At 54.4% G+C, this 27,505-nt stretch overlaps 2 protein-coding genes across 2 annotated transcripts in view; both read right to left on the minus strand.

Annotated features, from left to right (window-relative positions):
- LOC141919976 (hemoglobin subunit rho) overlaps window positions 1-27,505 on the minus strand; it is a 118,228-nt gene that overhangs the window by 89,500 nt on the left and 1,223 nt on the right. The gene's annotated exons all lie outside the window — the stretch shown is intronic.
- Window positions 18,406-19,380, minus strand: LOC141920346 (olfactory receptor 52B2-like). The gene has a single exon (XM_074817053.1). It carries the CDS (start codon window positions 19,378-19,380, stop codon window positions 18,406-18,408), a length of 975 nt encoding a protein of 324 aa, XP_074673154.1.

The following is a 27,505-nucleotide window of genomic DNA, read 5'->3' on the forward strand; positions in this document are numbered from 1 at the left end:
CATTTTAAAGAAATACTTCTTTTGTGTGTAAATGCTCCATCAATTTTGAATGGACATTCTGAGATGCCCCATCCTGTTCCTCCTCATCTCCAGCCACGGGGCTAGAGGGACATGGGTGTCTCGTAGGTGTCTTGTAGGTCCTGTGTCACATCCACCAGCCCCACGTGGATGTCTCAGATGCCCAAGGTGGTGCTGGGCTCCTCCGCATGAGGACGGACCCATGCCAAGACCTCCCCGAGCAGCAGCAGGAGGCTGGAGGCACGACTCAGGTCTAGATCCCTACATTTTGGTGTCTACCACCCACACTTGTCCTGCTCCCGCACCACCCCCAGACAAACATCCCAGCTCAGGTCACACGGGCTCCACACACATCTTCAGCCTCGTATGAGTTCAGGGGCAGGCACTGTCACGAGTCTTGGAGCACAGCCTGGGGCAGAGGCGTTGCACGGCAGCAGGGTCCTGAGGCGTCAGGGGCAGTTTTAAGCACTGGGGAAGTCTGCAAAGTCTTGACTTGGGGCAGCTGACACGCTGCTGCATGGAGACCCAAGAAGCCCAACCATCCCCCGGGATAAGCTCCATCCCTGTGGCTGAGGCTGAGACCAGCCTCGAGAGAGGGCAGGGCTCAACGTTTGCCCGTCACTAAGCAGGCAACACGGCCAAGATCAGCGTCGATTCCTGCCAGCGGTGCTTTATCAGAGCAGGTCAGGCAAAGCCTGGCTGCCAGCACGGGGGGTCTGCCATGAGAGAGGGGCGTTTTCCAGCCACGGTCTGCTGAGCGCCCAGCCCATGTCCCCAGGACCAACCCTCCAATCACCTCCAGAAAGGTGAAAAAGAGGGTGTGGGGAGAAAGAAGGAACAAGACGCAAAATAGAAAGGAGAGAGAGGACAGAAAAAGTCTGAATTTGGCGTAAAAATAACAGCTACAGAGCCATAAATGGGGCAGGTGGAGGAGGAGGAGAAAGGAACAGGTAGAAAACCTCTCACTGGACATATTGTAAGAGAAGGATGTTGGGAAACACTTGTGGAAGAAATGAGTGGGAAACCCAGAGCAGGGAGAAGGAGGCTCAGAGCTTGGGCAGGAGAGCAAAGAGGAGCAGGAAGGGAGCGGTGGGATGGGACTGGCGGAGAACGGGACATCACTGATGGGTACCAAGAGCCTCATGGACGTTACTCCCATAGGAGAAGCAGTGACAGAAATGACAAACCGGCTTTCAAATTAGCGTTTGCTCAGTTGAGGAGAGGATACTCCCTGCCTCTCTCTTTAGGGCCAGACTTCAGAAGAAAAAAAAAAAAAGGCAGCTGTCAAAGTGCCACTGTTTGGTTTGGAGTCCAAATGGGAGCCAAGCTCATTTATCATCTGGTTGTCAGCATCTCTGGATCTCAGTTCCTAACCACAAAAAGGCATATTATCCCTCTCTGCTCTCTTCTCCTGGCGTGTTTTCCCTGCATACAGACCTGGATCTCTCTGTAAAGGGGTGGCACCACACCCAGGCAGGGCCTGTCCCCAGAGTTTCACAGCACAGAAAGGTCCTCGTGTCTACTGCTTCTGAATACAAGAAATCCCCGCAGCTAAGAGGAAAGTAATTCTCAGAGATGGAAGCTACGGCACACGACTTCTTAATATGCACCCTGCTGCTTTTATTGTGCGGTGAGACTGAAATACAGCTACCGAAAAAGGGGGCACGATGGCTGGTTCGCTTGGACGAGCCGGTTACGGCCTCTTGTCCGATGATGGTGCTTTGGTCAGTACCTTCACTGCTGCGTTGATCTCTCCTTCTGCATCGATCAGTGCCCACGGGTTTGCACTTTGGTCCCGGAAGCCCATGGCACTGAGCTGCTCCATTTGTGTCCTAAATCTGGTCTGAGGCGCCTCCTCATCCATCTCCGCCGGACCTTCGGATTCATCCTCGTCTGACATGAAAACTTCATCGTCTTCATCGCTCTGTGCCAAGTCGTCCATGCCTTCTCCACATGCGAGCCCCTCAAATAAATCATAAAGTCTGGTACTTGTGTTGGGAGGGTCAGTAATCCCCACTGGATCTGTAGCAACGCCTGCCGTGCTCCACTCGGGGGGCGTCACTGTTCAAGAGACAAAGGAGTTGTTGTCCAGCTGTGCCTGCAGTGTCCAAGATGGGCTCCTCAGCTTCCCTGTACAGCTGCTCCAGAACTCCCACCGGGGATGCTTTTGAGGTTTCTCACAGCCACGTCGTGGATCCTCATCACCTCTTGCATTATGGCAGGACTGCTGAAAGCCTCTAATACTTCCCTGAAAGTATGTGGGTCGGCAAAAATCTGACCGATCTCGGGATTTTCTTCAGCCAGCTGCTGCATCTGGGGGTCGGACATGAGGAGATCCCTGACAAGATCAGCGTTGTCAAGGACGTTCTCCACAGATGGGCTCAAGCTGTGCATGGGCACACGTTGTTCAGGAACGCTGCTCTCCAAGTCCAATGTGTCCGTTGAGTCCAGGCCTAGGAGATGTACACCTGTCATCCCAAGGACGAACCCCAGCAAAAATGTGTTGCTGTTGATGGTGTTCACAACCAGGCCTGGCTTGAGGATCATAGATAAGAGGTTCTACATGGTCCGGGCCGCTGTTTCCTGGCTGGAGGTCAGCAGCTCAGACCAGCTGTCATGGATCAGGCGTGGGTTTTGTGGAGCAGCTCTGCTTCCCAAGTACAGTAAGTTGGAATTACTGTGGCTAGGAGGCTGCATCATGGTGACCGCCCGTTCTGGATCTGCCAGGCCGTCCTGTGGGCTCTTCTGGGACCTGATGACCAGGTGGATTTTGACCCCACTGTGAACTCCGTGCTGGCTCAAAGTGTCTTGATCCTTGAGGATTTCCCCAGCAAATACCAGGACCAGTAGGTCAGGGGGTGTTTTGAAACGCTTGCCAACTTCTACCTTAAACTCCTGGATGGTGCTCCTCTAATCAACCACAAACTTCTCCTCCTGCTTGAGGGTCTCCACAGTCACTTTGATGATATTTGAGGAATCCATAGTGACAACGGGTTGACTGGTCTCCACTCCCCCTTTGTTTTCAGACATGGTGGCTCTGAGACCAGGACTGTGCTTCGCTCTGTTGAAAAGCAGCGGTGCTGGCAGCAGGTGAGAAGGAACAGGGGGCAACGGGGGGGTGGCTGTTGCCCCGCTATGGTGACAGCTGGCAGGAGGGACCAGCGACAATAGGGACAAGGACCGCCTCTCCCCACAGCACAGGCTGAATGCACGTACCAGACAGATGTTGCACCACTGCTCTGCTCGCTCAGCATCCAAGGAGTCCCCCTGCCATCCTTGTCCCGCTGTGGCCTCCTGCCCACATAGCTGATTGCCATGAAATAGTCCCTGTACTATGACACCTCCCCTGAAGCTGAGCTCGGGCTTCCTCACCTCCACAGTCCCCAGCCAGCCCAGTCCCTGGGGCACGGGGAGGACCACAACAAGGGACAATCTGGGCTCGGGGGACCTCAGGACCATTTCCATCCCAGACACCCACTGCAGCTTGCAGGCCGGCACTGCCAAACCCTGGCAGAGCTCCCAGGCACCCACCCTCTCCGCTCCAGCCCTTCCCCGCTGTGTCACTGAACACCCCACTCCTGCCAGATTCCCACCCCAAAGTTTTGCATCCCGTGCCCGTCCGCCCTGGGGTCCTTTGGTGGTTTTGCTGCCACCCCTCCGCACCCCCACCCCAGGTCTGCCCTCTCCTGCCCTCTGGGTGCTGAGACAGCTCCTCAGCTCCCTGAGAAGGAAATACCCCCCTTTGTCAGCCGAGCCCAGAAGCCGAAGCTTTTCAGCTGGGAAACACCATCACCACTGAGTGCACCCAGGGCTTATCGTCATTTTATCCCCGAGGGGCAGATGTTCCCAGGAAAGGGTTACGCAGGCTGTGCAGTTTCAGTGCACTTTGCACCATCCTTGAGGATGCTGCTGGAACAGGGTCCACATGTAATTCCATGTTCACAAAGCAAACACACTCCAGCACCATTAGAGAACAAATCTCTCCTTCAGCCAGCTGAGAAAGCTGATGTTTTTCTCAAAACAAAACCAAAAGGAGGTAAATTTGTCTTAGCATCCCATGTTTTATTTCTTGATTGCGTGATGCTTGGAAAAAAGTTTTCACGGTCCCCAGGTTGGTGCTTAATTTCTTCATCTGCAAAAGTCAAAGAATAACTTTCATGGAGCCAATATAAAAATGCAGGTGCATACCAGAACAACAGCTTCATTTGTTTAGCATTTTTTCATAGATTTCAGGTTATTTGATGTTGATATTAATTTTCTAAATTACAAAAGTTTTCTTTTAACATCTTTGATCCATTTGCAGAGCGTTTCTTTCCTACCTGCTAATCCTGCCACAACCCCCCGAAGGACGTGGTACGGTTTCTGTTCCCAGGCAGTGTGCCAGGAGAAGAGCGAGCACTTCCACGCCCCCAGCACTCTCGTTTGCAGTGGCACAGAGCTCCTCTGCAGTGATGTGTTTGGGCAGAATTCACACCCCCCCGTGCCCCTGCACCAAGGCCAGGTGGCTCCTTCCCCCGATGCTTCGTCCCCCCCGTCGCTGCCACCAACAACCCCCCTCCCACCCACCCCTCTGTGTGGTGGCCCCGCAGCCCTCTCACCACCACCAGCCACAGCTCAGGCTCCACTTCACTGAGAACTGATGGAAAAATAGCGCTAAAGATAGCGATGGTGGGACCGATCGCTGCTTTCTCTGCTGGTTGAGTCTCAGAGCGTGGTGTGAGGAGCTGAAGGAATTGATGCCTCAAACATTCATCCACACACAAAACCTCAAGGACCAGCTGCGGCCTTTGTGATGAGTCTAAGGAACATCGAAGGTGCATCAAAGGATCCCCCCACACACACTCCCTCGGGGCTGTGTTGACAAACTCCTTGGATAAGCTCAAAGCTGGGAAACTGGACTGAGTGAAATCAAGTGTTTCCCTTTACTTTGTGGCTCTGTTGTGCAAGACAGGTGTAGGCCTTGCTAATGACTTCACCCCTTTGGCACTGAAGAGGTGACAAGAGCTGGTAAGAGGTGAGCATTGCTGCCCCAAGAGCGGGAGGACTGCTCAAGAAGCATGAAGGCAGCAAAAATCTGTGGGAACAGAGGAAAAACCAAAGTTGGGCAGTGTGAGTGCGACCACCAACTCAACTGGACAAGGGGTGGTGCACCCCATTTCCCCCTCAATGCATGTGCAGAACCCCCGCTTCACCTTTTTCCTTGTCTCTCATGGAAATGAGTTTGTGGAATCCCTGCCCCTCCTCATCTCATATGCAAATCAGCTGATAAAATGAACTGAAAAGGCAACAGAAACTTTGCTGGGTGTGCACCCACCGCCCAAGATGACCGGCCCTGAGACAGCGCTGGATCCAGGGGCCGTGATCCAGATTGCTTTGACTCTCGCTCTCTCCTTTCTTATTCTTTCCTTCCTTTTCTTTCTTAAAGATTTATAAGAGACCACATTGCTTATTATCCTTTTCCAAGTTTAAATTGTTTTCAACCTCAAGTAAAACATTTTCACCAGTTGTTTGGTGTCATTTCACCTTAATTTACCCCGAGGGGATCACAGAACCGTTGCCACTCTCTGGGCTCCCAGTCCGGGCCGTGACACACGGACACAAGGAACAGGAACAACCGTCCTGCTCCGCTGGGGATCTGGGGAAAACCGACACCCTGGAGTCAACCCAACCGTGAGATCCACAGGCAACAAGCAGAGACCCTTGATCGTGTGAGCTGCGCCCAAACGCAGGGGCGGGGGGACGCGCAGAAGGGCCCCAGCTCCGAGCAGCTCATGCCCGCTGCGCTCCCTGGCCCAGCCTGGTGATCTCACAGCTGGGAAATTCCTCCTGATTTGCAGCCCAAGTTTATTTCTGATGCCTGTATTAATGTGCACCTAGGTAGCGCCTCTCCTCTGACAAGTCAGGAGATAAAGAAATGGGATGAAAATCAGAAGGATGGAATTTCCCAACCACTTGAAACAAAGAAATTCACTCAACAGTCAGAATCCAATAGAACTCTTAAGCAGATATTCTTTATTAGCAGCGCTGGCGTCGCCCTGGGGATTCTCCACCAGAAGGGCTCCCCAGAATTAGTAAGGGACATCGGTTTACAGACACGCACATCATAGATATTCATTAGATTTCCTACATGTGTAGTGAAAATAGGGTGAGGGTCTTTGATGGTCGAGGGAAGAAGTAAGCAGTCTTCTTCACAGCGTTCACTAGCTGACCCTCTGTCCAGAGCGTGCGCTGTGAAGTAAAGTCCAGGTGCCTCCTTCCTAAATCAGCAGAATCATGGAGAGAGCTACAATAGGGTCTCTGTGTCTCTGTCTTCGAGCACCCCCCATCTTAGTTTTCCCATTCTAGGGGTTGCCCAGGTGCCCACTGAAGGCCTCGAGTCTGCTCCCAGTGATTTCCATCAGGACATCTAAACAAAGAGGTCTAGTTAAGGAGTCCTTGGGAAACAAAAAACACAAGCAAAGCTTTCACACATCACAGTTCAGTCCTAATCAATGATTGTCAGAAATTCATTTGTTTGAGCCCTTTCAGACTCCAACCCTTCCTTCCTGGGGTATTTTCAGGGTTGCTCACTGCTCGACATTGACACTGGTATCTGCTGGAAGGACAGTACAGCAGAGCTCAAGCAGCCGAGGAGATCTGCAGATGCTTCCTGGCACAGGCGATGAAGGAGCCAACAAGTAAAGGGGCTCTGCTGGACCTGATAATTGGAAACAAGGATGAACTGGTCAGGGGTGTGAGTGTTGGAGCAGCCTTGGCCGCAGTGACCGTGGGATGGTGGAGGTCGGGGTCCTGGGAGGAGGGAGCAGGGCCTGGTCTCCTCCAGTGGCATCGCCACGAGCGATGGGAAGGGGAACACAGATGGGACAGGGTGACAGGGAAGAGGCAGGACGGGCACCGTGGCTGCCAACAAGTCTCATTGCCGAGCATTAGAGAAGATGATATATCTGTCCTCAAAGCGCCACCAGCACCTGTCCTTGCTCAGAAGAGCCTTCCAAAGAGAATGGGCAGGGCATCCCAGAAAGGCCCCAAATTACCCCATTGCAAGCACGCACCTATGTAGAGCTGGAGGCCAAAGAGGCATGTGACTGCTTCTCAGTCCTCCACCACCCCAGAAGCCAAAGGTCTCACTGAGAAAACAGCTTTGTACCAAATAACTTCTGCTCCCCACACGGGCGTACAGAGATGGAAAATCTACTGCTGGAAAATCTACTGTTGCTCTCATGATCTTCTCACAGGAGTTAATTATTCTCGTTATTCAAAATAAAGCTTTTATTTCTAATCAGAATATGTCTGGCTTCATTTTCCATTCATTCAAATTCATCCTGCTCAAGGGCATTACAATGATCCTCAGCATCAGATGTTTTCTCCTGAGACTTCCACCCTGCAATGAAGATGCCTCCACAGCTTTTTAAAAATTAATATGTTTTGTACCCTTTATAGATCAAGCGTGTTCTCTGGCACTTGAATAATATGTCTGTTCTGTCTCCCTCCTCTCCAGACTTTTTTGCTCCTTTAAATCTCTGACCCCAAACCGGCGATGGGATGGCAGCGCCCCTCCCAGCACCACAAGCCCAACCCCTCACTGGGCGGCTGACACAAACCTGCTCTGCCCTGGAAGTTCCTTTTCAGGCTAAACCAGGCTGTGGATTGACTCGAGCCCCCAGCAGGTCAGCCAGGCCCAGCTTATCCTCCGCTGAGCCCAGCAGTGGGTGTTTTCTGAGGTTTTTACTCTCAAATGCCTCCGGTCGGGTGTGCTTTGTGCCCTGGGCACGCGTTGCACAGATGGGGCATCCAGCCCCCAGAACCCGCACCCCAGCACCCCAGTCTAACAGAGACGAGCTGCCAGCGCAGACCTCTGGATCCAGCCCCCTCTGCCCTGACCTGCTGTGCGGGGGGGGGGGGGCGTTGCTGCCGCCCATTTCTGCCTTCTGTGAGGGCAGAGCAGCTTCAACGCACCACGACCGCTCACCAGCGAGACTGTTCTCCCGTCTGGATGAGCCAGCGGGTTCACTCCTGCAGGTTTTGAGATTAAATGTCTCCTTCCACATTGACCTGCATTAATTAAGCACAGCGCACCCCATAACCAACCCGTGGGCACATGTACAGGAAGCATCGTACAGATGCCAACATCAAAACTTCTTGTTTGAAAGCACCCAAACCTTGATGTCTGCAAACCCCTTTGGCTTGCGGAGCTGTGCCCTGCAGCGCTGGAGCAGCCTGGAGTTAGGGCACAGGCAAAAGCCGAACGCCTCTGTCCCTGCCTCTCCCTTCCCCGCTGCTTGGAGGGGCGACATTTGGGAGGGGGACGATCCCCACCCCGTGCCCATGCGCTGCAGACACTGACTGCACCACAGGGCTGCAGTTTGTCCCTCTTCTGGGCATCAGCACCAATGTCCAGGTGGGGAGACACTGTGACCACCCACAGGAGGCTGAGTTTTCCTCACCAGCTTCGTATATCATGTAAGAAAAGGTCTGTCTGGCCGCTGGGGCAGATCGGCACAGCTGGAGGGGGGTACCCACTGGTCCCCAAGAAAGGCCCATCTGAGAGGAGCCATCCAGGTCAGGTGTGAGGAGAGCAAAGCCTCCCCACGGGCCCCCCACACGGAGCTGTATTTGTTCGGCCAGATGAAAGCTGTTCCTGCTGTCTGTGCCGGAAACCTGGCGAAGAATTAAAACCATCCCCACCTGCAGCCCCTCCTGCCAGCCTGCCCACGGCAGAGCCGCGGCTGTCCAGGTTTTAAGCAAGAGGTGCCTGGTCCCGAGTGGCAAAGCCGGGGTGCAGCTCTTGTTGCTGCAGCGCAGAGGCTGTTGGCTGCTCTCCCCCGGGGTCTGCACGAGCTACGACGGAGTATCAGGGTCTCCTGCGAGCTCTGAGGGAGAGAAGCAAGCGAGCAGTTGACCCGCGTGCCGGTGGCAGCCCCCAGTCCAGCCCAGCGCACAGACTTTGGCTCATACAAGCGACTGGGCGCTGGGCAGTGGGGCTTTTGGTCCTTCCCGCGGCCCTGCCTCGGCTCAGCCCAGCCCTGATGGGCAAGAATCTGGCACTTCTGGGATAACATGTCTCAATAGATTCAAAAGGAAAACATAACTTTAATATCCAAGTCCCCAGAAGCGTTTTCCTGCCTGCTGGGCTCAGCAGGACGCCCGCTCAGCCACAGCTGCGGCACCCGTAAGGCACCTGGGCTGCACTCCTCAGAAGTCACACCATAAACGATGGGGTTGAACGTGGAGGGGGGAAAGCACACAGAGATTGGACGTGACAATAAGAGCAGACCTGGGGATACAGTGCCAAAAATGGTGTGCAAAAAAGGAGGAAAAAGACTACTTGGGTAGTGCAGTCTTCCAAAGAAATCTCCCCAGCCCTCAGCAGAACGTGCCCGGTGTCCTGGGCACGTGGTGGTGGGCAGCAGCAGGATAGCAGGAAGAGGTACCCGGGCCCCCGGAGGCTTTTCTGTGTGTTGCTGGTGAAGGACGGTGTGAAATCCCCACTGTACATGAGTGTAAAGGTGGTGGGGACCCAGAGGGGAGACCCCAGCGCCAGGGATGCCCATCCCAATGCAGGTGGTGGGAGCACGGGCAGTGCAGGTGCCAGCTGACACGACAGCCTATTCCTTGCACTTTCTACAAGGCTTCCAGGGATGAGAAAGAGTGGATGAAACAGGTCTGGAGTCCACGTGCTTCCAGGCTCACTGGTGCTGCCAGACCCAATCCATAACAACCGCTCCCGGAGTCACAGAGCTGTGGAGCAGTCCAGGACCTTGGGAGGTCCCTGGTCCAAGCTCCTGCACAACCAGGCTCAGCTGAGGGCTTTATCCAGCCGAGCCTCAGAAACCTCCAGGGATGGAGACAGCACGAGCTGTCTGGGCTACCGGTTCCAGTTTATGCACTGGGGCTGTAAATCGGGCAGCCCTGGGCCACCTCCCCTGCAAACGGACGCAGTCAGGGTGGCGCCGGGGCATCCTCCTCTGAGCCCGAACCGGGAGAGGCCGTTGCCCTTCTCCTCCACCCCTCTGACCCTGGGCCGCCCAGCTCCTGCCTCCCAGGCCTCGGGGGAGTGCGAAGGTCTGGCCGAGCACCAGGACAGGCTCAAACGCTGTTGAACCCGGCAGCAGCTCTCTGACACCGAGGCAGTGGCTCGGGCTTCCTGCCTGCACAGCAGGCGTGATTCTAACTGCCACCCCTCCACAGATACTACAACTTCCTAAAAGCGCAGGAACTCGCTCACTCAGCACAGAAACTCACCAGTTTCCTGCCCCGGCCACAAACGAGGGTTTTCTGCCCACAGACCCCAGGCAGGGACGGGCAGGTGCTGGGGGATCTGCTCTGGCAGCAAAGCATGGGGGGACCCACACTCAGGGGACACCCCACTCTGCTTCCATCCATCCCCAGCCCATCTCAAGCTGTAAGTCTTGATTCAAGAAACAGAAAATTAACCCTTTCTTCTCATTTCATCATTGTTCGGCAAGAGCTGTGATACTCGGCAGGTGTTTCAGCCTCCTCTACTGCACTTCTGTAGAGGAAACTCTCCAGATGGTGCTTGTGATCCAAAGATGTCCATGACACGAGATGCAGGGGTTTGTTCTTCTTGATTCATCAGACAAGGAGAAGCATATTTGATGGCAGAAATGCTCAAATAGGTAAAGGAAATTCACCCTTTCGTATTCCATCATTGGGGGAAGACTGTGCTTCTTACTTTCAGGCTAGCACCCCACATCTCACCTGAAGTCACCAGGTGGCCTCCCCTCTGCTCAGAGACACTCAGAGGAGCTTGTCCTGACCTCCAGCGCTTCCTGGGACCAAAGGATGGTTTTTCATGGCCTTTAACACCACAGAGAACTGCTGTGATCACCCAGCTTCACCCTTTCATAAAGCGTCCGTAAGGGCATTTACTTTCATTGTCATTGAAAGGGGACTGTGAGCCAACTCTCAGCCGTTACTGTGGCTGAGCAAAGTTGGCTCAAAGTGCTGGTTTCTCCTGATTTTCTCCCCCTCATCTTATCCCCGTCATTATTACAGGGGTGGGAAAGGTGTTTTGCAGGGACTGGGCACCGCTGGCGTGTGCTGGGGGAAGAAGCCACCTCGGCTGGGACTGCAGCCCCCTTCCCTGGGACAGCCCCTACCCCTCCTCCGTAGGAGGATGACTTTGCATTCACCTCTGTTAAATTAGCTGTCTTTACATCATCTAAAAACCTTATTAGCTATGATTTTATACTTGCTTCCACACAACTGGTAACAATCATATACAGCATCAGACCCAGCGTCCAATCAATTCCCACTGACCCTCCCCAGGAATATGTGGAAAACTACCCCTCAGTGGGGAGCTATCACGGAAATAAGACTTTGCAGTTAGCCAAACTCCATTAACATCTGCTTTACTTATTGTTCGTTTATTTGTTTGTGTGTTATAATGAGGTATACATCACAATATTGTGAAAATAAAAAAATACTCACAGTTGCATTCAGCCTTCAGGTAACTTTATCACCCAAATGTGGAAGTCATCAGAAAATGAAATGACATGATTCTACGGAAGCTAACCACCAAAAATAAGTACTGATTGCCATTAATTACATTCTTGCCCTTTTTACACTTTATTGATCAAGTCTCATATTCACTTTTCCATTATTTTATTTGGAGCTAATGTCAAACTAAGTTTCAAGTTTCTTCGATAATCCCATTTCTCCTTTTTAATATTAGCATGTCAGAAAGGGGTTGGGTTTTGGGGGTTTTTTTCCCTAGTTTTGCTAAGCCTGGGACACCTGAGGAAGCCATGCAGGCCTGGTGGCTCCTCCGTGGGCTCTTCTGCACCCCGCGGACTCACATTATCCAGCCCTGCTGATTGCCACTGGCCAGAGTCCGGGTCCCAAATGCTGTGGATGGGATGAGTCTGCAGCTGAGAGTGGAAATATCCACTGGCAAAACCTGAACTGAAATGCACACCACAGTATAAAGAAGTTTGAGGGGCACTGGAGACTTCAGGGTTGCCAGAGGTGTCTGTAAAATTCAGCAAAATTTAGTCAGCAGGGATGCAGCAGAAATGCCGCCTCAGGTGATGGTGTCAAGGCAGAGGAGAGGCCCCAAGGACAGGGACAGTTTCCATCTCCACCCCACAGGCACAGCCAGGCCCGGGAGGGCACCTCTGCCCTCCCCCGCTGTTCACAGACCCAAACCAGGTCTCTTTTCCTTGAAAACAGGGCAGAGAGGAGGCACCTCCTGGTAAAACTGCCCATCAGTTGTGGTGTGACTCCAGGAACTGGGGGGACACAGACCACATGTCCTGCAGCTCGGTGGACCTCCCCTTCGTGGGACTTTGCCTGCCCCATCAACTCCTACAAAAGGTCTGTCTGGGCACGCGTCCAAGAGCCCACTCCACCAGGAGCAAGGGCAGAGCCCCTTTTATCCCAAAAGCTCTGCTTCTCGGAGCCCTGGGCAGCAGGCTCTGACCACCCAGCTCTCTGCAGAAACTCTCTGTCAGATCTGCCAAGAGACAAAATCAAAAAGCACCGGCAGCAGCGGCAGGGCATTATTCAAATGTCCGGGGTCTAAAGGGGCACTGGCAGTGCTGTGAAGAGTAACCAGCTGTGTCAGGAGCTGCCGCCACCGAGCGCTGAGCTGCTGCTGGATTGTGTAACATACAGAAGGAGATGCTCTGAAGTCCCTGGCACTGGGGGCTGCTGATTTAGAGAATACAGAAAATTCCCAGGCAAACCCGTACTGGCTCCCACCCAGCGCGCTGCAGGCGTTAGAAGAACACGAGTCCATTCTCGCTCCAAGTGAATTCCCTTTGCATCCACCACGCCTGGAAGAGCTGAGCGGGAGGAGCGCGCTGCTTCCGTCCCCTTGAGAAACACGCTGCCCCGTGCCCCCCCGGCCACGCTCACACAGGGAGTTTGGGGTGACGCTGCCAGGAAATGTTTACGTATCTCTGGCAGTGACATCACACAATAAACACGGACCCCTGCCCCATCTAAGCCATCGCTACCTCACCCAACCCAGTTGAAACAACGGCGCCGTGACACAGCCACTCACCCACGTCCCGTGCCAGTGGTGGGGTCCTGCCCGCTCGGAGCCCCACAGCATCTGCAGGGCACCCCAGGGTGCCCCGGGCAGGGCTAGTTGTGCTCCGACCCGACACAGGTGGTGAAGAGCACCGGGGACTTCATCAGCTCATTTCCCCTGAGCATTTCCTATGACTACACTAATTGGATGGGGAGTGTAGAAGCCCCGCAGACCTCCAGGCTGTCCCTGAAGCAACCTCGGTGAACCCTCACCATCCCGTCCCTCATCACACCCCAGCCCTCGTCACCACCCCAGCCAAATTCATTGCCTGGTCCTGGATCCCAGAGAGGTTCCCGGGGCTGTGCACAAGCCAGCCTGGGGCAAGCGGGGGCCTCTCAATCAGGTGTGAGTTCTACTCTCATCCTTGACCCAGACCAAAAGTACTTCGGCACCAGGACCTGTTTTATCTTTTTTTGAACCACAGTGGAGAGGAAGCTGGGAGCTCTGAGACAGACCTCAGCAGATATTCCTGCTATAACCCTTTTAGCTGATTTTGTCCTCATTTCTGATTTTAGAAGACAGCAATGGATTTATTAAACCCTGCAGGGACCCTGAGCAGGCTCTGTAGTGGGGTCGGGGGAACCGCAGTCAGCAGCTTCCCCGCTGCCACAACCCTTCGGGGAGCTGCCCGGGACCTCCGGGGACTAGCAGGGACCCCTGAGAACAAATCAGTCAACCAGTAACGCCGTCCTGGCTGCCGAGTCACCATCTTGTTTTGGCAGGACAGCTTACGAGGATGTACTATTTATTATCTGCCTGTCTGTGTAGTGGGGATTTTTATTAATTAACTAGCATTTGCTAAGACGTGATGATGATGGAGGTGAGATGAAGTAAAATCATTAAGCTTTGCTACTCGGATTCATTACCCGCAAAGCTCTGCAGAGGAAGAACAATTAATAAAGCACCACTGTTTGTAAACAGCAATAAAAATGAATGGAAATGTGGCACTTTAACTCAGAACACTGGTGGCTTTGTTAGTGATGAGGCTGCGCTCGTCTCTATTCAGCAAAGCACTCGAACACGGCTGAAGAGCATCTTCCTTTACAGCGGCTGCTTAGAGCTTGACTCAGCACAAACCCGAGCCGTGATCTCCGCTTTAGGCGCAGGCTCGACTCCTTCTCAGGGCGCAGAAGCACGAAACACCTGCCCACGCCTGCCCTGAGGACAGAGGAGTGTTTCTTACTCCATCGACCCCCCGCTTATCTCCCAAAGTTTTTGAGATGTCATTTGCTTTTTGCAAGCGCTACGTGGACGCCATGAAAAAATCAGTCAAAAGCCCTTCCTCTCGCCCAGGAAAGGGTCCGTGCCATCCAAACGCCCTTACAAATAGCCTACCACATCAACTGAGCTACAAAAAATAGGTATTTCAAAGTGGGAAATTAAATACAAAGCGCGGAAGTTCTGGTTTCACATCTTGTGTGAGTCATTAAGCTAACATTTTAACCACGTTGGAAATATAAATCTTCCCGATCAGCTGGCTAATATCCCATTATGCACGCCCCTCCGGACATTAATTGCTAAGCTGGTGATTCATTGACTCAGGGACATTTCCCTGGGCAGTTTGCTCCCTGACCCGGCCGCCACATCCATCCGAGAAGCAGGGCAGCGCAAGGGCTGGGAGTTCACAACTGCCGCCTCAGTGCTACAGAAACATTCTTGGAAACCCAGAGAAGCAGGAGGATCCCCGAAACGCTCCCCTTTGGTACAGCGACCCAGCACAGCGCCGTAACGTGGCACATGGGCCAGCACCGGCCTCTTATCGCCACCCCCGACCCGTTTCCCGTCATTTATACTCCGTTTGGAAGCCATTTGGAGGCAGGTCTTTGCTTCTGCATTTGTGCAGCACCTGCCCAGGGAGATCCCGCCTCCCAACAGCCCCACGGTGAGGACGATGATGGCACAAGGCTGCTGGGTGTTTATAAATGGTCCCTGCTCAGGACAGTGCTCAGACTCGTGCCACCTCTGAGCACACGCTCATGTGAGCTGCGCCGCTGTTGTGCTCAGCGTTAAGCAGGAGCTTCAGCCCGTCGCTGAGGAGGCCAAAGACGGGCAGCAGTGGAGAAGGTGGCAGAAATAACCGTGCGAGTTAAAGCATGTGGGATACACCAGTAAGCAATATTGTTCTTTAATAGGAACAAATTCAGATGGCAGCTCAGTTGTCGTTAGAGCTGGCCAAAAGGCTTCCAGGAGAAAACTCTTCAGCAGAGCGCTGCTTTGCCAGCACGTTTTAGTTTCAGGTAGGAAGGCAGGGCTGGAGGAGACCTTCCGGATCGGCGAACACGTCTCCTGCTGTCACCAGCTGTCTCACATCTCCCCCCACCTCCACGTCGGCTGTAACCCCCGTGACAGCTGCTGTGCTGCTCTCCAGGTCCTCCGTGCCCTGAAGACCTTAAAGCATCTATTTCAGTCGATGTGTGTTCATGTGCTGCCTATAATCCCCTGACACATTCTCTTTCTCACAGCGCTGTCTCCTATCAGACATCAGGCGGACTGCTCTGTGTAAACACTCTTTCTTTTGCTAAGAAAGCCAATACAAACACAAATGTTTTGAGGACATTAAAAAAATCCAACGATACGAGCCGCTTTTGTACCCAGCTCTGTTATCTTCACTGCTAAGCAAACAGCTTTTAATGAACAGACTTTCATTTCCCTTGTGCCTGTCACACAGCTCCCACCTTTGATGAAATCGGAAAAAAAAAAAAAGATGTGTTGAAAGAGTTAAGAACTTTGGGGAGTTTTTTTGATCTAAAATCGCAAATCTCTTCCTTTTGAAGTTGCAGCAGCTTTACTGGGATGGCCGGAGCAGAGCAGGGTTTTGTTGCTGTGTCGGTGTCACCTCCTGCGTCATCCAGCGGCGCACAAGCCTGGTGCCCCAGAGCCTTCGCTGCTCCCACTCTCAGTCAGGGACGCTGGGTTTGATCAGCCCCAACCACACCCTCGGCCACCTCCCAGCCCCGATGAGGGCACGAGATTTTTGTGGAGCCTGGAGCCAGGGAGAGCCATTCCCCGGCATCTCTGGGGTCACCAGCCCCTCCAAAGGAGGCACCCCCGGGGTCCCAGTGCGCAGCAGCGGCTGCCTTCGACCACGGGCAGGGCTGGAGGGGCTTTGTGGCAGAGGCTGGGGGCTTGGCAAGAGCCCACCACCCTTCTGCTCGGGGAGGAAAGGGCGTTCTGCAGAACCAGCTGGATGGTGTCCTCCACCTTGCGCCCATGAACACCCCAGCGCCTCCCGCAGGTCCCCCAGCTGACGCGGAGCCCTGCCGTTGCTGCGGGAGCTGGGCTGTGCAGCATGAGCCCTCAGAAAGGGGCTCCCCAACTGCTGCAGTGAAAAACTCTGGTCACTACCTGGGTGAGGGAGAGTCATACTGACCAGACCCCAGGAAGCCCCTGAGCTCAGGAGGGGGCCAAAAAGTGCCCAGCCCCCCCCGTCTCAGCGCGGGGTGTAAGAGAGAAACGCAGCCGGCAGTCGGCCTGACACAGAAAGGAGAAGCAAGTGTTTGTCTCAGCATCCCACCCAGAAAAACGTGAAGGAAAAAGGTCTCTGGGCAACGGTACACTCCCTCCTCTTCCTCATCCCAGAGTTGTTTCCCACAGTGGAAAGGAAGCCGGTGCCGCAGCTTTGAAGGTGGTTTGGTGGTGAAAGCAAGGCAGGCGTCAGCGCTGCTGTGACTTTCCCACAGGGCTGAGAAGCTCCAGCTACGTCCCACTCCTGCTGCTGCAGGAACCAGAAGACTTCTGACAGGACTGTGGTGTCAGCGCCTCCGCGTCCTCCACGCTATAATGATTCGTCAGAAACCCACCATGAAAGCGGTGCAGAGCACACGGACCTTCCACAGAGGCCAGAACTCCTGGCAAGCTCCCCCCGAGGGCTCCAGTGCTGCCTCCACCCTCCTCTCCCCATGGTCTCCACGAGCACCTGGGACACTCCTGCAGCGCTGGTGCTCCCCGCTCTGCAATGAGTCCCCCCCCTTCCTGACCTCACCAGGAGGCAGCAGATGAGTTTACTCTGACCTCCGGCACGGCTGTCTGAGCTGAGGAAGGGGGAGGTATGGAGAAGGGCTCTCCTTGTTGGTCAGGTTGATGATGAAGTTGATGATGATGAACTCCGTACATGGATGCACAGAACCGTCCTTACTGCTCCTCCAGCAGCATCTAGTGCTCACGCTTCACGCTTGCACTGCTTTTCACAATTGTCTGAGGCAGCTTGCCACTGACTACAGGTATTATGATGCAACTGGTACATGCACCAAGGAGAGGAACAAGAAAAAGTTCAGCAAAGCTGTTTTGGTGTTGAAGGGTAAATCAAACGTACGGCGCCAAAGCAGTGGGTAACCAGCCAGACACGCAGGCAGAAAGGGGTCTTGAGGCACAACGTCCTTCACGCTGTGGTGTTCTTACAGAGACAGAACACGTCCCTGTGAGAAGTGTAGCATGGAGGAGACTGTTGTCACAGAATCCCAGAATCATCTTGGTTGGAAAAGCCCTTGAAGCTCCTCCAGTCCAACCATGAACCTCACCCTGACCGTTCCCAACTCCACCAGATCCCTCAGCGCTGGGTCAGCCCGACTCTTCAACCCCTCCAGGGATGGGGACTCCCCCCCTGCCCTGGGCAGCCCATTCCAACACCCAACAACCCCTTCTGCAAAGAAATCCTTCCTAAGAGCCAGTCTGACCCTGCCCTGGTGCAGCTTGAGGCCATTCCCTCTTGGCCTGGAGCTGCTTCCTTGGTTACTTGTCCCTTTGCACTCCACTTGAATTCAGTTTTGGACGTCACGGTTTTCCTTCAACACAGGACGATAAAGCCTTTCCCGACCTCTTCAGCATGTGAAGACCTTCAGGAAGTGCCAGGTCCCTCCGCAGCGCAGCTGTACCCGTGCAGACAGGAGGATGGGCCATCACCTGCGCCGTGTGAGCAGCACGCTGCCCAGCCGGCTGTGGTTCGTGTACCAGGCTCTGGTCGGATGACCCACAGGCTGTTCACCGTCCAGGCACTGAGATAGCAGGTGAAGGAACAAACAGAAACAAAGCTGTAGGACAGCAAACGAAGTCAGCAGCTGGAGGTGATGGTACATCAGCAGAGGTAAGAGCCTTGATGCTCCTCAGCTGAACTCTGCCCAGTCTCTGCTAGACGGAGCATTCAGGGGAAGCATCTCTTAGGAGAAACCAGTAGCAGTGAAGGGCCGGGATGACCCAAACCCACATTTCCAGAAATCCCACCGCCCTCAGCTTCTCTCAAACCTCTTGGGCAAACCTGTTCCTCCAGGGCGAGAAGTGCTGCAGCACTTGGTGCTGCCTCCCGTGTCCCTTGTGCCCCTTCCCTCCAGCAGTGCTCAGCACCGGCTGCCCCAGCTGGGGCAGGGGCACTCCCCCGCGGGGCAGAAGAGGCGGATGACACGCTCCCGGATCTGCCTTGTCCTCACCCCGTAGACAATGGGGTTGAGCATCGGCGGGACTACGACGTAGAGGTTGGCCAGGAGGATGTGAACGTGACTTGGGATGTGGTGGCCAAACCGATGTGTGAGAAAGGAGAAAAAGGCGGGGACGTAGAACATGAGGATGACGCAGAGGTGGGAGCCGCAGGTGCTCAGGGTTTTGAGACGAGCCTCCGGGGACGGAAGGCGAAAGACCGTCCTGAGGATCAGAGCATAGGAGACAGCGATGAGCACGACGTCCAGGCCGGAGGAGAGAAGAGCCGTTGTCAGCCCGTACCAGACATTGGCTTTTATGTCGGCGCAGGCCAGGCGGGCGATGCCCATGTGCTCACAGTAGGTGTGGGGCATGACGTTGTGCCCGCAGTACGGCAGCCGCTTCAGGAGGAAGATGGGTGGGAACATGATGCAGAACCCCCGGACAATGGCAGTGACGGCCATCTTCCCGATCACTGAGGGGGTCAAGGTGGAAGAGTACCGCAGCGGGTCGCAGACGGCCACGTACCGGTCAAACGCCATCGCCAGCAGAACGGACGATTCCACGATGAAGCTGAAATGGGTGAAGAACATCTGTGTAATGCAGGCATCGAAGGAAATTTCCCTGGCACTGAACCAAAAGATGGCCAGCATTTTGGGCACTGTCGTGGTCGAAAGCATGAGGTCAGAAACAGCCAGCATGGCAAGGAAGAGGTACATGGGCTCGTGGAGATTCCTGTCCGTGATGATGACAAAGAGGAGGACAGAGTTGGCAAAGACCGCAGTGATGTACATCAGACAGAAGGGGACGGAGATCCAGATGTGAGACTCCTCCAGGCCCGGGATGCCCGTCAGGACGAAGGTGATGGGATCGAAGCTGCTTTCGTTGAGCTCATACATGGTGCTTCAGAGCCCGGTGTCAGCCTGACTCTGCTCTGTGCAAGAAAGAGAAGGGATAAATAATGCCTGGTGAGCCTGGTGTCAGCCCGTGACCACCTGCAGGTGGGTACAAATGGGCGCAGGCAGCGTCCCGTTGGCAACTGCCTTCCAACCTGAGCCTGTTCTGACGGCCAAGGGGTTGACTCGTTGTGGTTTGCTGTACAAAGGGATCTATCATTCTTTTCTAGCAACCCTACAAACTGCCTCTGTAAGGAAAACACCTCCTCTGTCCCTCCATTTGCACTGCCAAAACAGGCCACATCCTCTTCTATCTCCGTTTTATCCACTGTCACAATGAGGCTTGTAAAAGTCCTAATTACCTGCCGTATCGCTGTTGGCCGGCTTTATGTCTGCGTGCACCTGGAAAGCCGCCTGTCTTTGTCGGGACTGTGCGTTTCTTCAGGGAGATGAAATAATACAATGTCTTGCTCTGTTCAGATCATAGAATCACAGAATCACCGAATTCTTCAGGTTGGAAAAGCCCCTCGGGATCATCGAGTCCAACCCTCAGCCCGACTCTACAAAGTTCTCCCCTACCCCACATCCCCCCACAGCTCATCCAAACGGCCCTTAAACACACCCAGGGATGGGGACTCCACCCCCTCCCTGGGCAGCCTATTCCACTCTCTGACCACTCTTGCTGGGAAACATTTGTTCCTCATGCCCAGTCTGAACCTCCCCTGTTGCAGTTTAAAGCCGTTCCCTCTTGTTCTGTCACTAATTCCCTGGGAGAAGAGACCAGCACCAACCTCTCTACAAAGTCCTTTTCAACTGATCAGCGACCAGTTCATTTCTGAGAGCTCCTTGTACAAACCAGTAAGACAGGAATAAAAACTGTGCCAGTACCAGCACCGAGAAGCGTCTTGGATGCGGCTGATGTTCAACTACCACCTCTGAAGGCTGTGACCATCCCTGAAACTTCTGCTGGACGTGTTATTCCCTGTATTTCCACCTGTATAAACACGTTCACCTGCTTGCAAACACCACAAAGTGCTTTTTGTGCCTCTTCTCCATCCCACCGGGAGTTCAGAGACCCAAACACTGGCAAACGCCAAGGGGGGAAGGGGAGAGCTAGGCTGGACCTTCAGCCCATGCCCAGACTTTCTGAATGACCTGGAGCAACACGCGTACCTGGCAGATTCCCTGCTTTTCCCTTCGTTCCTTTTCCTCTCCTCTGTAAAGAGGGACAAAGACACGGTGGGCTGCACAGCACAATCTTTGGACACAGAAATGCTGGCCCAAACGTGAGGCAACGAGCGCTACCAGGGCAGCTGGGTCACAGTAACACCCTGGAGAGACACCCTGAGTGCAGAACCGGGCACTGATGCTCAGCCGACACGGGACGCGGCGGCCTCTGAGCTCACCCTCCTGTTTTCCCAGTTCCCAAAGCACCAGGGCAGACCCGGGAAGGGCTGACCAGCCTGGGGGTATTTCTGCAGATTTGAATAACAAGAACAGCCAAGCCTGCAGAGTCCTCCGCCATGAGAAAGGGGATGCTGCCCCACTGCTGGTTTTACGTGTTCCCCTCCGTTCTGTCCCTGTTTGTAGCCCCCCCATCCCCCGTCTATGCTCTATCATACTCTAGAAAAAGCCTAGGCCAGGGTTGGGATGTAAGAAAATTCATTTGATTTGGACCAAAGCTAAACCTTTGCTCTCCAGACCTGCCCGCAGCCTGGTTTATTTTTATGGCAGACTGCAGGTGTCTAAGCACAAGCCGTGTTTGCATTTCTAAGCGTTTCCATCAAGAAGGATTCTTGTCCTCTGTGAGCCGAAAATCCACTGAAAACATCAGTCAGTATAGAAAAGATCTTCAGCTCATCGCAAATATTTATCCAATTGTCTCTTCCACTTTTAAAACCACGTAATTCAACAGAAGTGAATAAAGATAGGCTAGGTCTATAACTGTAAATTAAATCAGCCCGGGAACATTCCCAGGCACCAGCGCCAGCCGATGCCCGACTGCGTACAGTTTACAAAGCAGTTCAGCCAGACATTACACCTCTGCTTCTTAGTGATATGGAAATACATTTCTCTCACACGCTGCTTTACTTCCTTCCATTCCTTGCAAACCAGAAAGCCCCAAACACCAGAGTTCAATGTCAAATGACTCACCACGGGCCAGCCCCAAAGAGGAGCGAGGAACCTCAGCCCCGACCAGCGCAGCGAACCCTGCCTGTGCTGCCCAGGGCCGATGATATTAATCCTTCCCCCTCCTGAAGCTGGGAAGGAACATCAGCCCCTCGACCTGTAGAAGTTTAAATTGCTCATGCATTAAAGATTAACAGCAGTTAACACTCCCAGGTGAGTCACGGAATTTCATGATTTCCATCACTGGCACTGCAGGTGTTTTTACTCTCTCCCTGCCTGGGCACCGGCTGCATCTCCCGGCCACAGCGAGGACCTGAGGAGCCAGGCACGGCCCGAGCAGGCTCCCAGCTCGCAGAGGAGCATCTCCCACGGCCGGGAGCATTTCATCCCCCACGGGGTGGAAATGGCCTTGTTAGACAGGTGAAACCTCCCAGAGCAGCCTCTGCGCTGCGCCCCTGGGGGAGAGGTTCCTCTGCCCGCCCGCCGCCAGCCCACGGTCAGCGACGGACCCAGAGCAAAGCTGCGGGCGCGGAGCCGCCTCCACGGGGTTGCAAAGCAGAGAAGGATGCGGAGATCTCCACCCAGCTTGGACTGCTGGTCTGAGCTGGCGCCAGCTGGGAAACCGGAAACGCCACAGTTGCATAATTTATAACATACTGTTATTGCAAAGTAATTTTTAAAGTACGTGATGATGGCAAAAAAACCCAAAAACCCTGAAACAATAGCTCCGTCTGTTCGAAGGATGCAAAAAATGAATTAAAGGATGAGCTGAAAATACTTTGCCCGCAACCAACATGTTGAAGATCCATCAGTGAGGCAGAAAAAAAGGTCTGAATACATAGGACTGCAGGAATTAATGATTTTTTTCCATCCCAGGACCAAATCAAAATGATTGAAAGTAATTGCATTTTTTCTGATGAAACAACAGAGTATGAATTCTATATAACTTGGCCTGCAGTGAAATGTTCATCATTCAGTGATTTCTTGTTTTGTTTCTGTGCTCTGGTGCCTCAGGTTCAGACATAACCAATACAGGCAGACAGAAAAGAGAGGCCCGTCTGATTTTTTAGCAGCCACATACAAGTGTGGATCATCTCCTCTGTCAAACCGCCCTGCCCTGCCTGCCGGGAGCCCAGCCCCCGCGGCCGGGGCTGCGGGTTTTACCGACCTGGGAAACACCCGACGAGGTTTTGGATGCCCCTTGCACCGTTAGTAACAGCCACCACACTCGGTCCTGCCCAAGTCCCTGCCGATCGGTTTGCTCAGGATTTGTGGATTTGTTTCTGAAATACTGCGGCAATTCCCGATTTAACACCGGGATGGGCAGGGGGGACACACAGATACCCCCGGGTCTGGGGGCTGCCCGTGCCCTGGGGGCATCGATGCTGGACCGGGGGGACGGACCCCGGTGCCTCGTCGGGGCTTGGGCAGTCCTTGCTGCTGGGGGGGTCCAACACTCCTGAGTATCTCGGTGTTTGCAGGGCCCAGGACAAATCTTGAGGGGGGCTTGTGCGCCAGAAAACCCCCCTGTTTTCTGCCAGACAGCCTGATAATCGTTCTCCCATCAGAAAATGCCTCGTGTCCTGGCAGCCGCAGGTGCTGGAGATCTTTCCAACCCACGTGGCAAGTTCCTCTTATCACTGTGTGGCTCTTAATTTCCTTTCCACTTCCCTTGCTGTGGTTTCTATGGAACAGAGCTGGCCCAAAGCCTTTCAGACCCAGGAAAAGCCCCTCTCAGCTGTTAGAAATGGGGAGGAATTTGGATTCCATAGATTTCACATCAGAGGGTATTTTTAAGAAAAGGTGGGGCACTCTCTAGCCACACACTAATCAGGGAGGAAGCTGAAAATTCAGGTCTCTTCCCAAAAAATGTCCCTAGTGCTAGTGAGGGATAACACGTCTCAACAGGACACTACAAAAATAATAAAGCTACAGGCTAAAAATGTTTTCTTCTTGCCAAGCCTCATACATCAGGGCAGACACCAGAGAAGAGCCCGGCTTGTCCTCTGCATCCCAGGGACCCCGCAAACGGGAGGAACAACCAAGCCCCCGCTGTGGCTTGACGGTGGATCCAGCTTGTCGAGCGAAACGCCGACGAGGAGCTGCAGCCCAGGCACGGGGTGCAGGCACACACCCCCACACACCCCCCCCAGGCTGCCTATTTGTTATCTGGAAAGGAGGAGATGGGAAAACAGCCTGAGGCTGCTGTGAGCAGGCTGGGGTGCTGCCCTCCCGGGGCAGGGGCGGGGGGACAGAAACGAAGAACAGTATTTATTACTGGGATCAGACACTGGGAAAACATTAGGAAGTCAAATTCAGAGGGGAGCAGCTTCCAGACGGACTGGGGTCTGCATCTCCAGGGATTTAAAATCCAGGTTAGGCAAACGCAGATCAGGAATGGCGCAAAGTTGAAAGTAGAGACAACCACAGGTCAGAGGCCTCCACCCTGGGAACCTGTATTTTGGCTGCCAAGCAAGGCAAGTTCTCCGCGCCGGCCCTTCGCGAACGAATCCCTTTGTCAGTGTTATCTGATTCTGTCGTGGCTCTTGCCGTCCCCTTGGGTCGGGATGATGCCCAAGGAAACCCTGGGAGCGGGGCTTTGTTCTGCATTTTGGGTTGTCATTCTGCATTTTGGGTTGTCCCAACAGCCGGTGGAGAGGTGGGGCACAGTCGCTGCCTGCAGTGGGAGAAGATGAATAACTCCTGAAAGTGCTCGTTTGCCTCCACTGCTGCCTGAAATTGCTGGTTCAGGACAAGATATTTTAAGTTAAGTGAGTTTAATCTGCCCCAAACATTCACGGACATATATGGAAGAAGGTTGTGTTCCTTTTCCAGGTTTTTCCCTAGAAAAATGTCACCTGACTTACATCCTCTGTCACATAGTAAAACAAACCGTAGCTTTAAAGACCGAAGGGTAATCTTGCCAGCAGTAAACGGGAATTATATTCATGCCAGAAACCATTGGGCAGTCATTTATTTCAGCTCTTCAAAATGTTTCAGTAGGTAAAGTATTTCCTAATCAAGTGCAACAGTCACCTCATCTTACAGGGTAACCTGAACACCTTCTACCTGCCACGCAGAATCATTTCATGTGGGACACGGGGGGGGTTTATTCCTCTGAAATCCAGCATGGAAACGATGGAATGAGGGAGCACACAACCCCTTCTCGCTCCCTTAAACTGGCTTTGTTTTTCTTTTACTAGACCGCCGGTCGCCGGGCTGCGCACCCAGGCGGGAGGGTGTCCGGCGGCCCTCGCTCTGCCCGCTGACCGCTTCGCTGCCGCGATAGCGCCAGATTCATGCTTTTTTTCACTTAATTCTTAATATAATGGTTTCACTTCTTGCCCAGCAGGAGCCGCAGAGCCTGCAGCAACAGGGAAGTTCAAAAAGCAGTGACAGGAGGCAGTTGTCTCCCCTGACCTGGCTCCTGATGAAAGGACAGAGGCGGGCGCGGGAGAGGGGAGGCTGCACAGGGGAGGGCTCACGGGTGCTGCACCCCAAACTCCTCGCCCCCCCTAGACTCAGGGGGGGTCTCCAAGAGGTCTCCTGGGCCCCAACCCACTGCAGCAGCACCTGCTCTGGCATTTAAGGCTATTTATCTGTGTCCCTGGCAAGGCAGATCCACACTTGAGGCACTTCCCCACAAGCCTATCGCTGGTGCAAATCTGCAACCAGGAGAAAAGGTGCCTGAGGAACGCAGCTCCTGGCTCCCCGCTTCCAGGCATTTCCAGAAACCTGAAGACAACACAAGCTCTTCCTCGCTCGGCACCTCCCGCTGTCACCAGACTCGGGTGCAAAGTGCTGCCAGGCCCTGGCTTTGGTGGCTGCGTCCACGTGGAGCAGAGCCGTCCCCCTGCAGCGTCCGCTGTGGAGCCCCGGAGCTCGGCCTTAGCTGGGCACGGGGCCGGAGGACACCAAGACACGATGTCAAGCAAAGCAACATCTCCTCCAGCAATTCACTCCCCAGAGCAGCTCTGGGAAACCCGCCAGGCAAAAGACATGCAAGCCCCTGCTTCCCTGGAGCTCATCCAAAACCCACCGGTGAGCCCCGGTCTCCTATCGCCAGGCACCGGATAAAGCCCCAGACGAGCCGATCGCGGCAGCGGCAGCTCCCTGCCCGCGCTGAGGGCTGTTGGCTGATGGACGCAGCTGCAGTGCAGAAACAACCTCCATTTCCACCCGACCTGCTGCCGGGAATATCTTCCCGATCAATATTAGTTTAGTTCACAGCCCTTTAATTCAGGATGCCTGATGCGTCGCACTCCGGACGCCTTCCCAGCCCTCAGCAGCAAAGCCCAGGATTTATTTCGTGGAGCTTCTGTGTCCCCCCTCCCGTCCTCGTAGGTGCCCCCCGGATGGGGGTGTGTGGGGCTCCAGCAGCCCTGGCAGCCAGCAAGGGGGTGAGGGAGAGGGGCACGCAGGATGCACGTCCCCCCCGGGTGCTGCCTCCCCATCGCTGCCCGCAGTGCGTCAGGCAGAGGCAGCGTCCGGGTGCCTCTGCCCCACCTCGGGCTGGTGCCTCCACCAGGTCCCGATTCTCACCGGGGGGCAGAACAAGGCTGCTCTGCCAGGGTGCTCAGCTCGTTAGTTCTGGGGGGGATTAGACATGTATTTTTGGTCAAAATGAGGCATAAGCAGACTATAAACCTCTAACGGGAATGTGGGCAAATCAAAGGGAGCGGGTGGGCAGGGGCCTGCGCTGCCGTTTGTGGGAAATAAAGTGCTCAGCACCCGCGTTGAACACACTCTTGCTCAGCCCCAGCCAAGGGCCGGGGCCGCGCAGGCGAGCGCAGCTGGGCGGTGGGACGTGGGGACGTGGGGAGCGATGTTCCTGCTGGGGAAGTTATGCTGGGGGGACCTGAATCCCCCCCCACCGCGGGCTGGCACCGGGAGCCTCGCGAGCAGGTCCCCAAACCGCCGCACGCCTGGTTTGAGCCATCTCTATCCAAGCCAATGGAGAAAGTTCCGCGCTTGCTCCTCACCTCTTGGGAGGGAGAGCAGAGGAGTTCTGCGCCCAGCTGGGAGCCCTGCTAACTATAGAGCTCCGTGGGAATGCACCGTGAATATTTCCTGACATTCTTTACCTAAAGAGCAACACGCAGATGGTGAGATACACAAACCGGGGGACGATGCTCCTGCCGAGCGCAGCCCAGGCTGCCATGGGGCTGCTGCTTCGGGGATGCAGCTCGGTCTGGGGTTAAACCCCCCCCCCCATCCCTCCCAAAATTGGAGAGAGTCTGAGCAAACTTCCAGCTCGCTCCCCAGAGCGGTACAGCCAGGGCCAGGCTTCACCCTGCGGAGGGAGATTGGCCTGTTTGAGACTTGGGACTGATTAAAAACATGAGGGTGTTGCTCCCTTCCACCCCTCTGGTACACAGAGCTTTACACCAGCCGAGTGCAGCACACGGGTGTCAGCTGGTTTCAGGCCCGGGGCGAGCAGTGACTCCTTCAGCCTGGCCAAAACTCCATGTGAGAGGGACCTGGCAAAGCTGGCAGCTGCCTGCGCTCCGATGTTCTCCGTGGCATCATGAAAAGACAAAATAAGTTTTGCCTTTAAAATCCCCTTGTCTTTGGTGGGATCTTCCATGGCAGGAGATTGATTCATCCCGTCTGTCACCCCTCCAGGGCCCTTTCCCCCCGGGCCACATCGCCCTCCTCCCCCAGAGCCTCCCCACAGCTCTTGGGGTAGGAAGGGGGCTGGAGGGGCAGGCGCGGGGCTTGCAGAAGGATCTTGGATCCTGGGAGGGCAACAGCTCTTCATCAGGGGATCGTAGCACCCACAGCAGTCATGGAAATTTTCAACAGGAGCCACACAGAGAATTAGAAAAATGCCTTCTGTCTCTCCTCTTATGCGTTCTGCTCTTCACAGCGCATCATTTATATTCCCCTCACTTCTCATTTTAGGAATTTGAATTAAGATGAGCTGTCCGAGGCACAAGCTGGGTTTCCTGCAGAGCAGGCAGCAATTCCTCCCGCAGCCGGTGACTACGGCCTGTCC

This window comes from Strix aluco, chromosome 2 (genome assembly GCF_031877795.1).
Source record: "Strix aluco isolate bStrAlu1 chromosome 2, bStrAlu1.hap1, whole genome shotgun sequence".
NCBI lineage: Eukaryota > Metazoa > Chordata > Aves > Strigiformes > Strigidae > Strix > Strix aluco.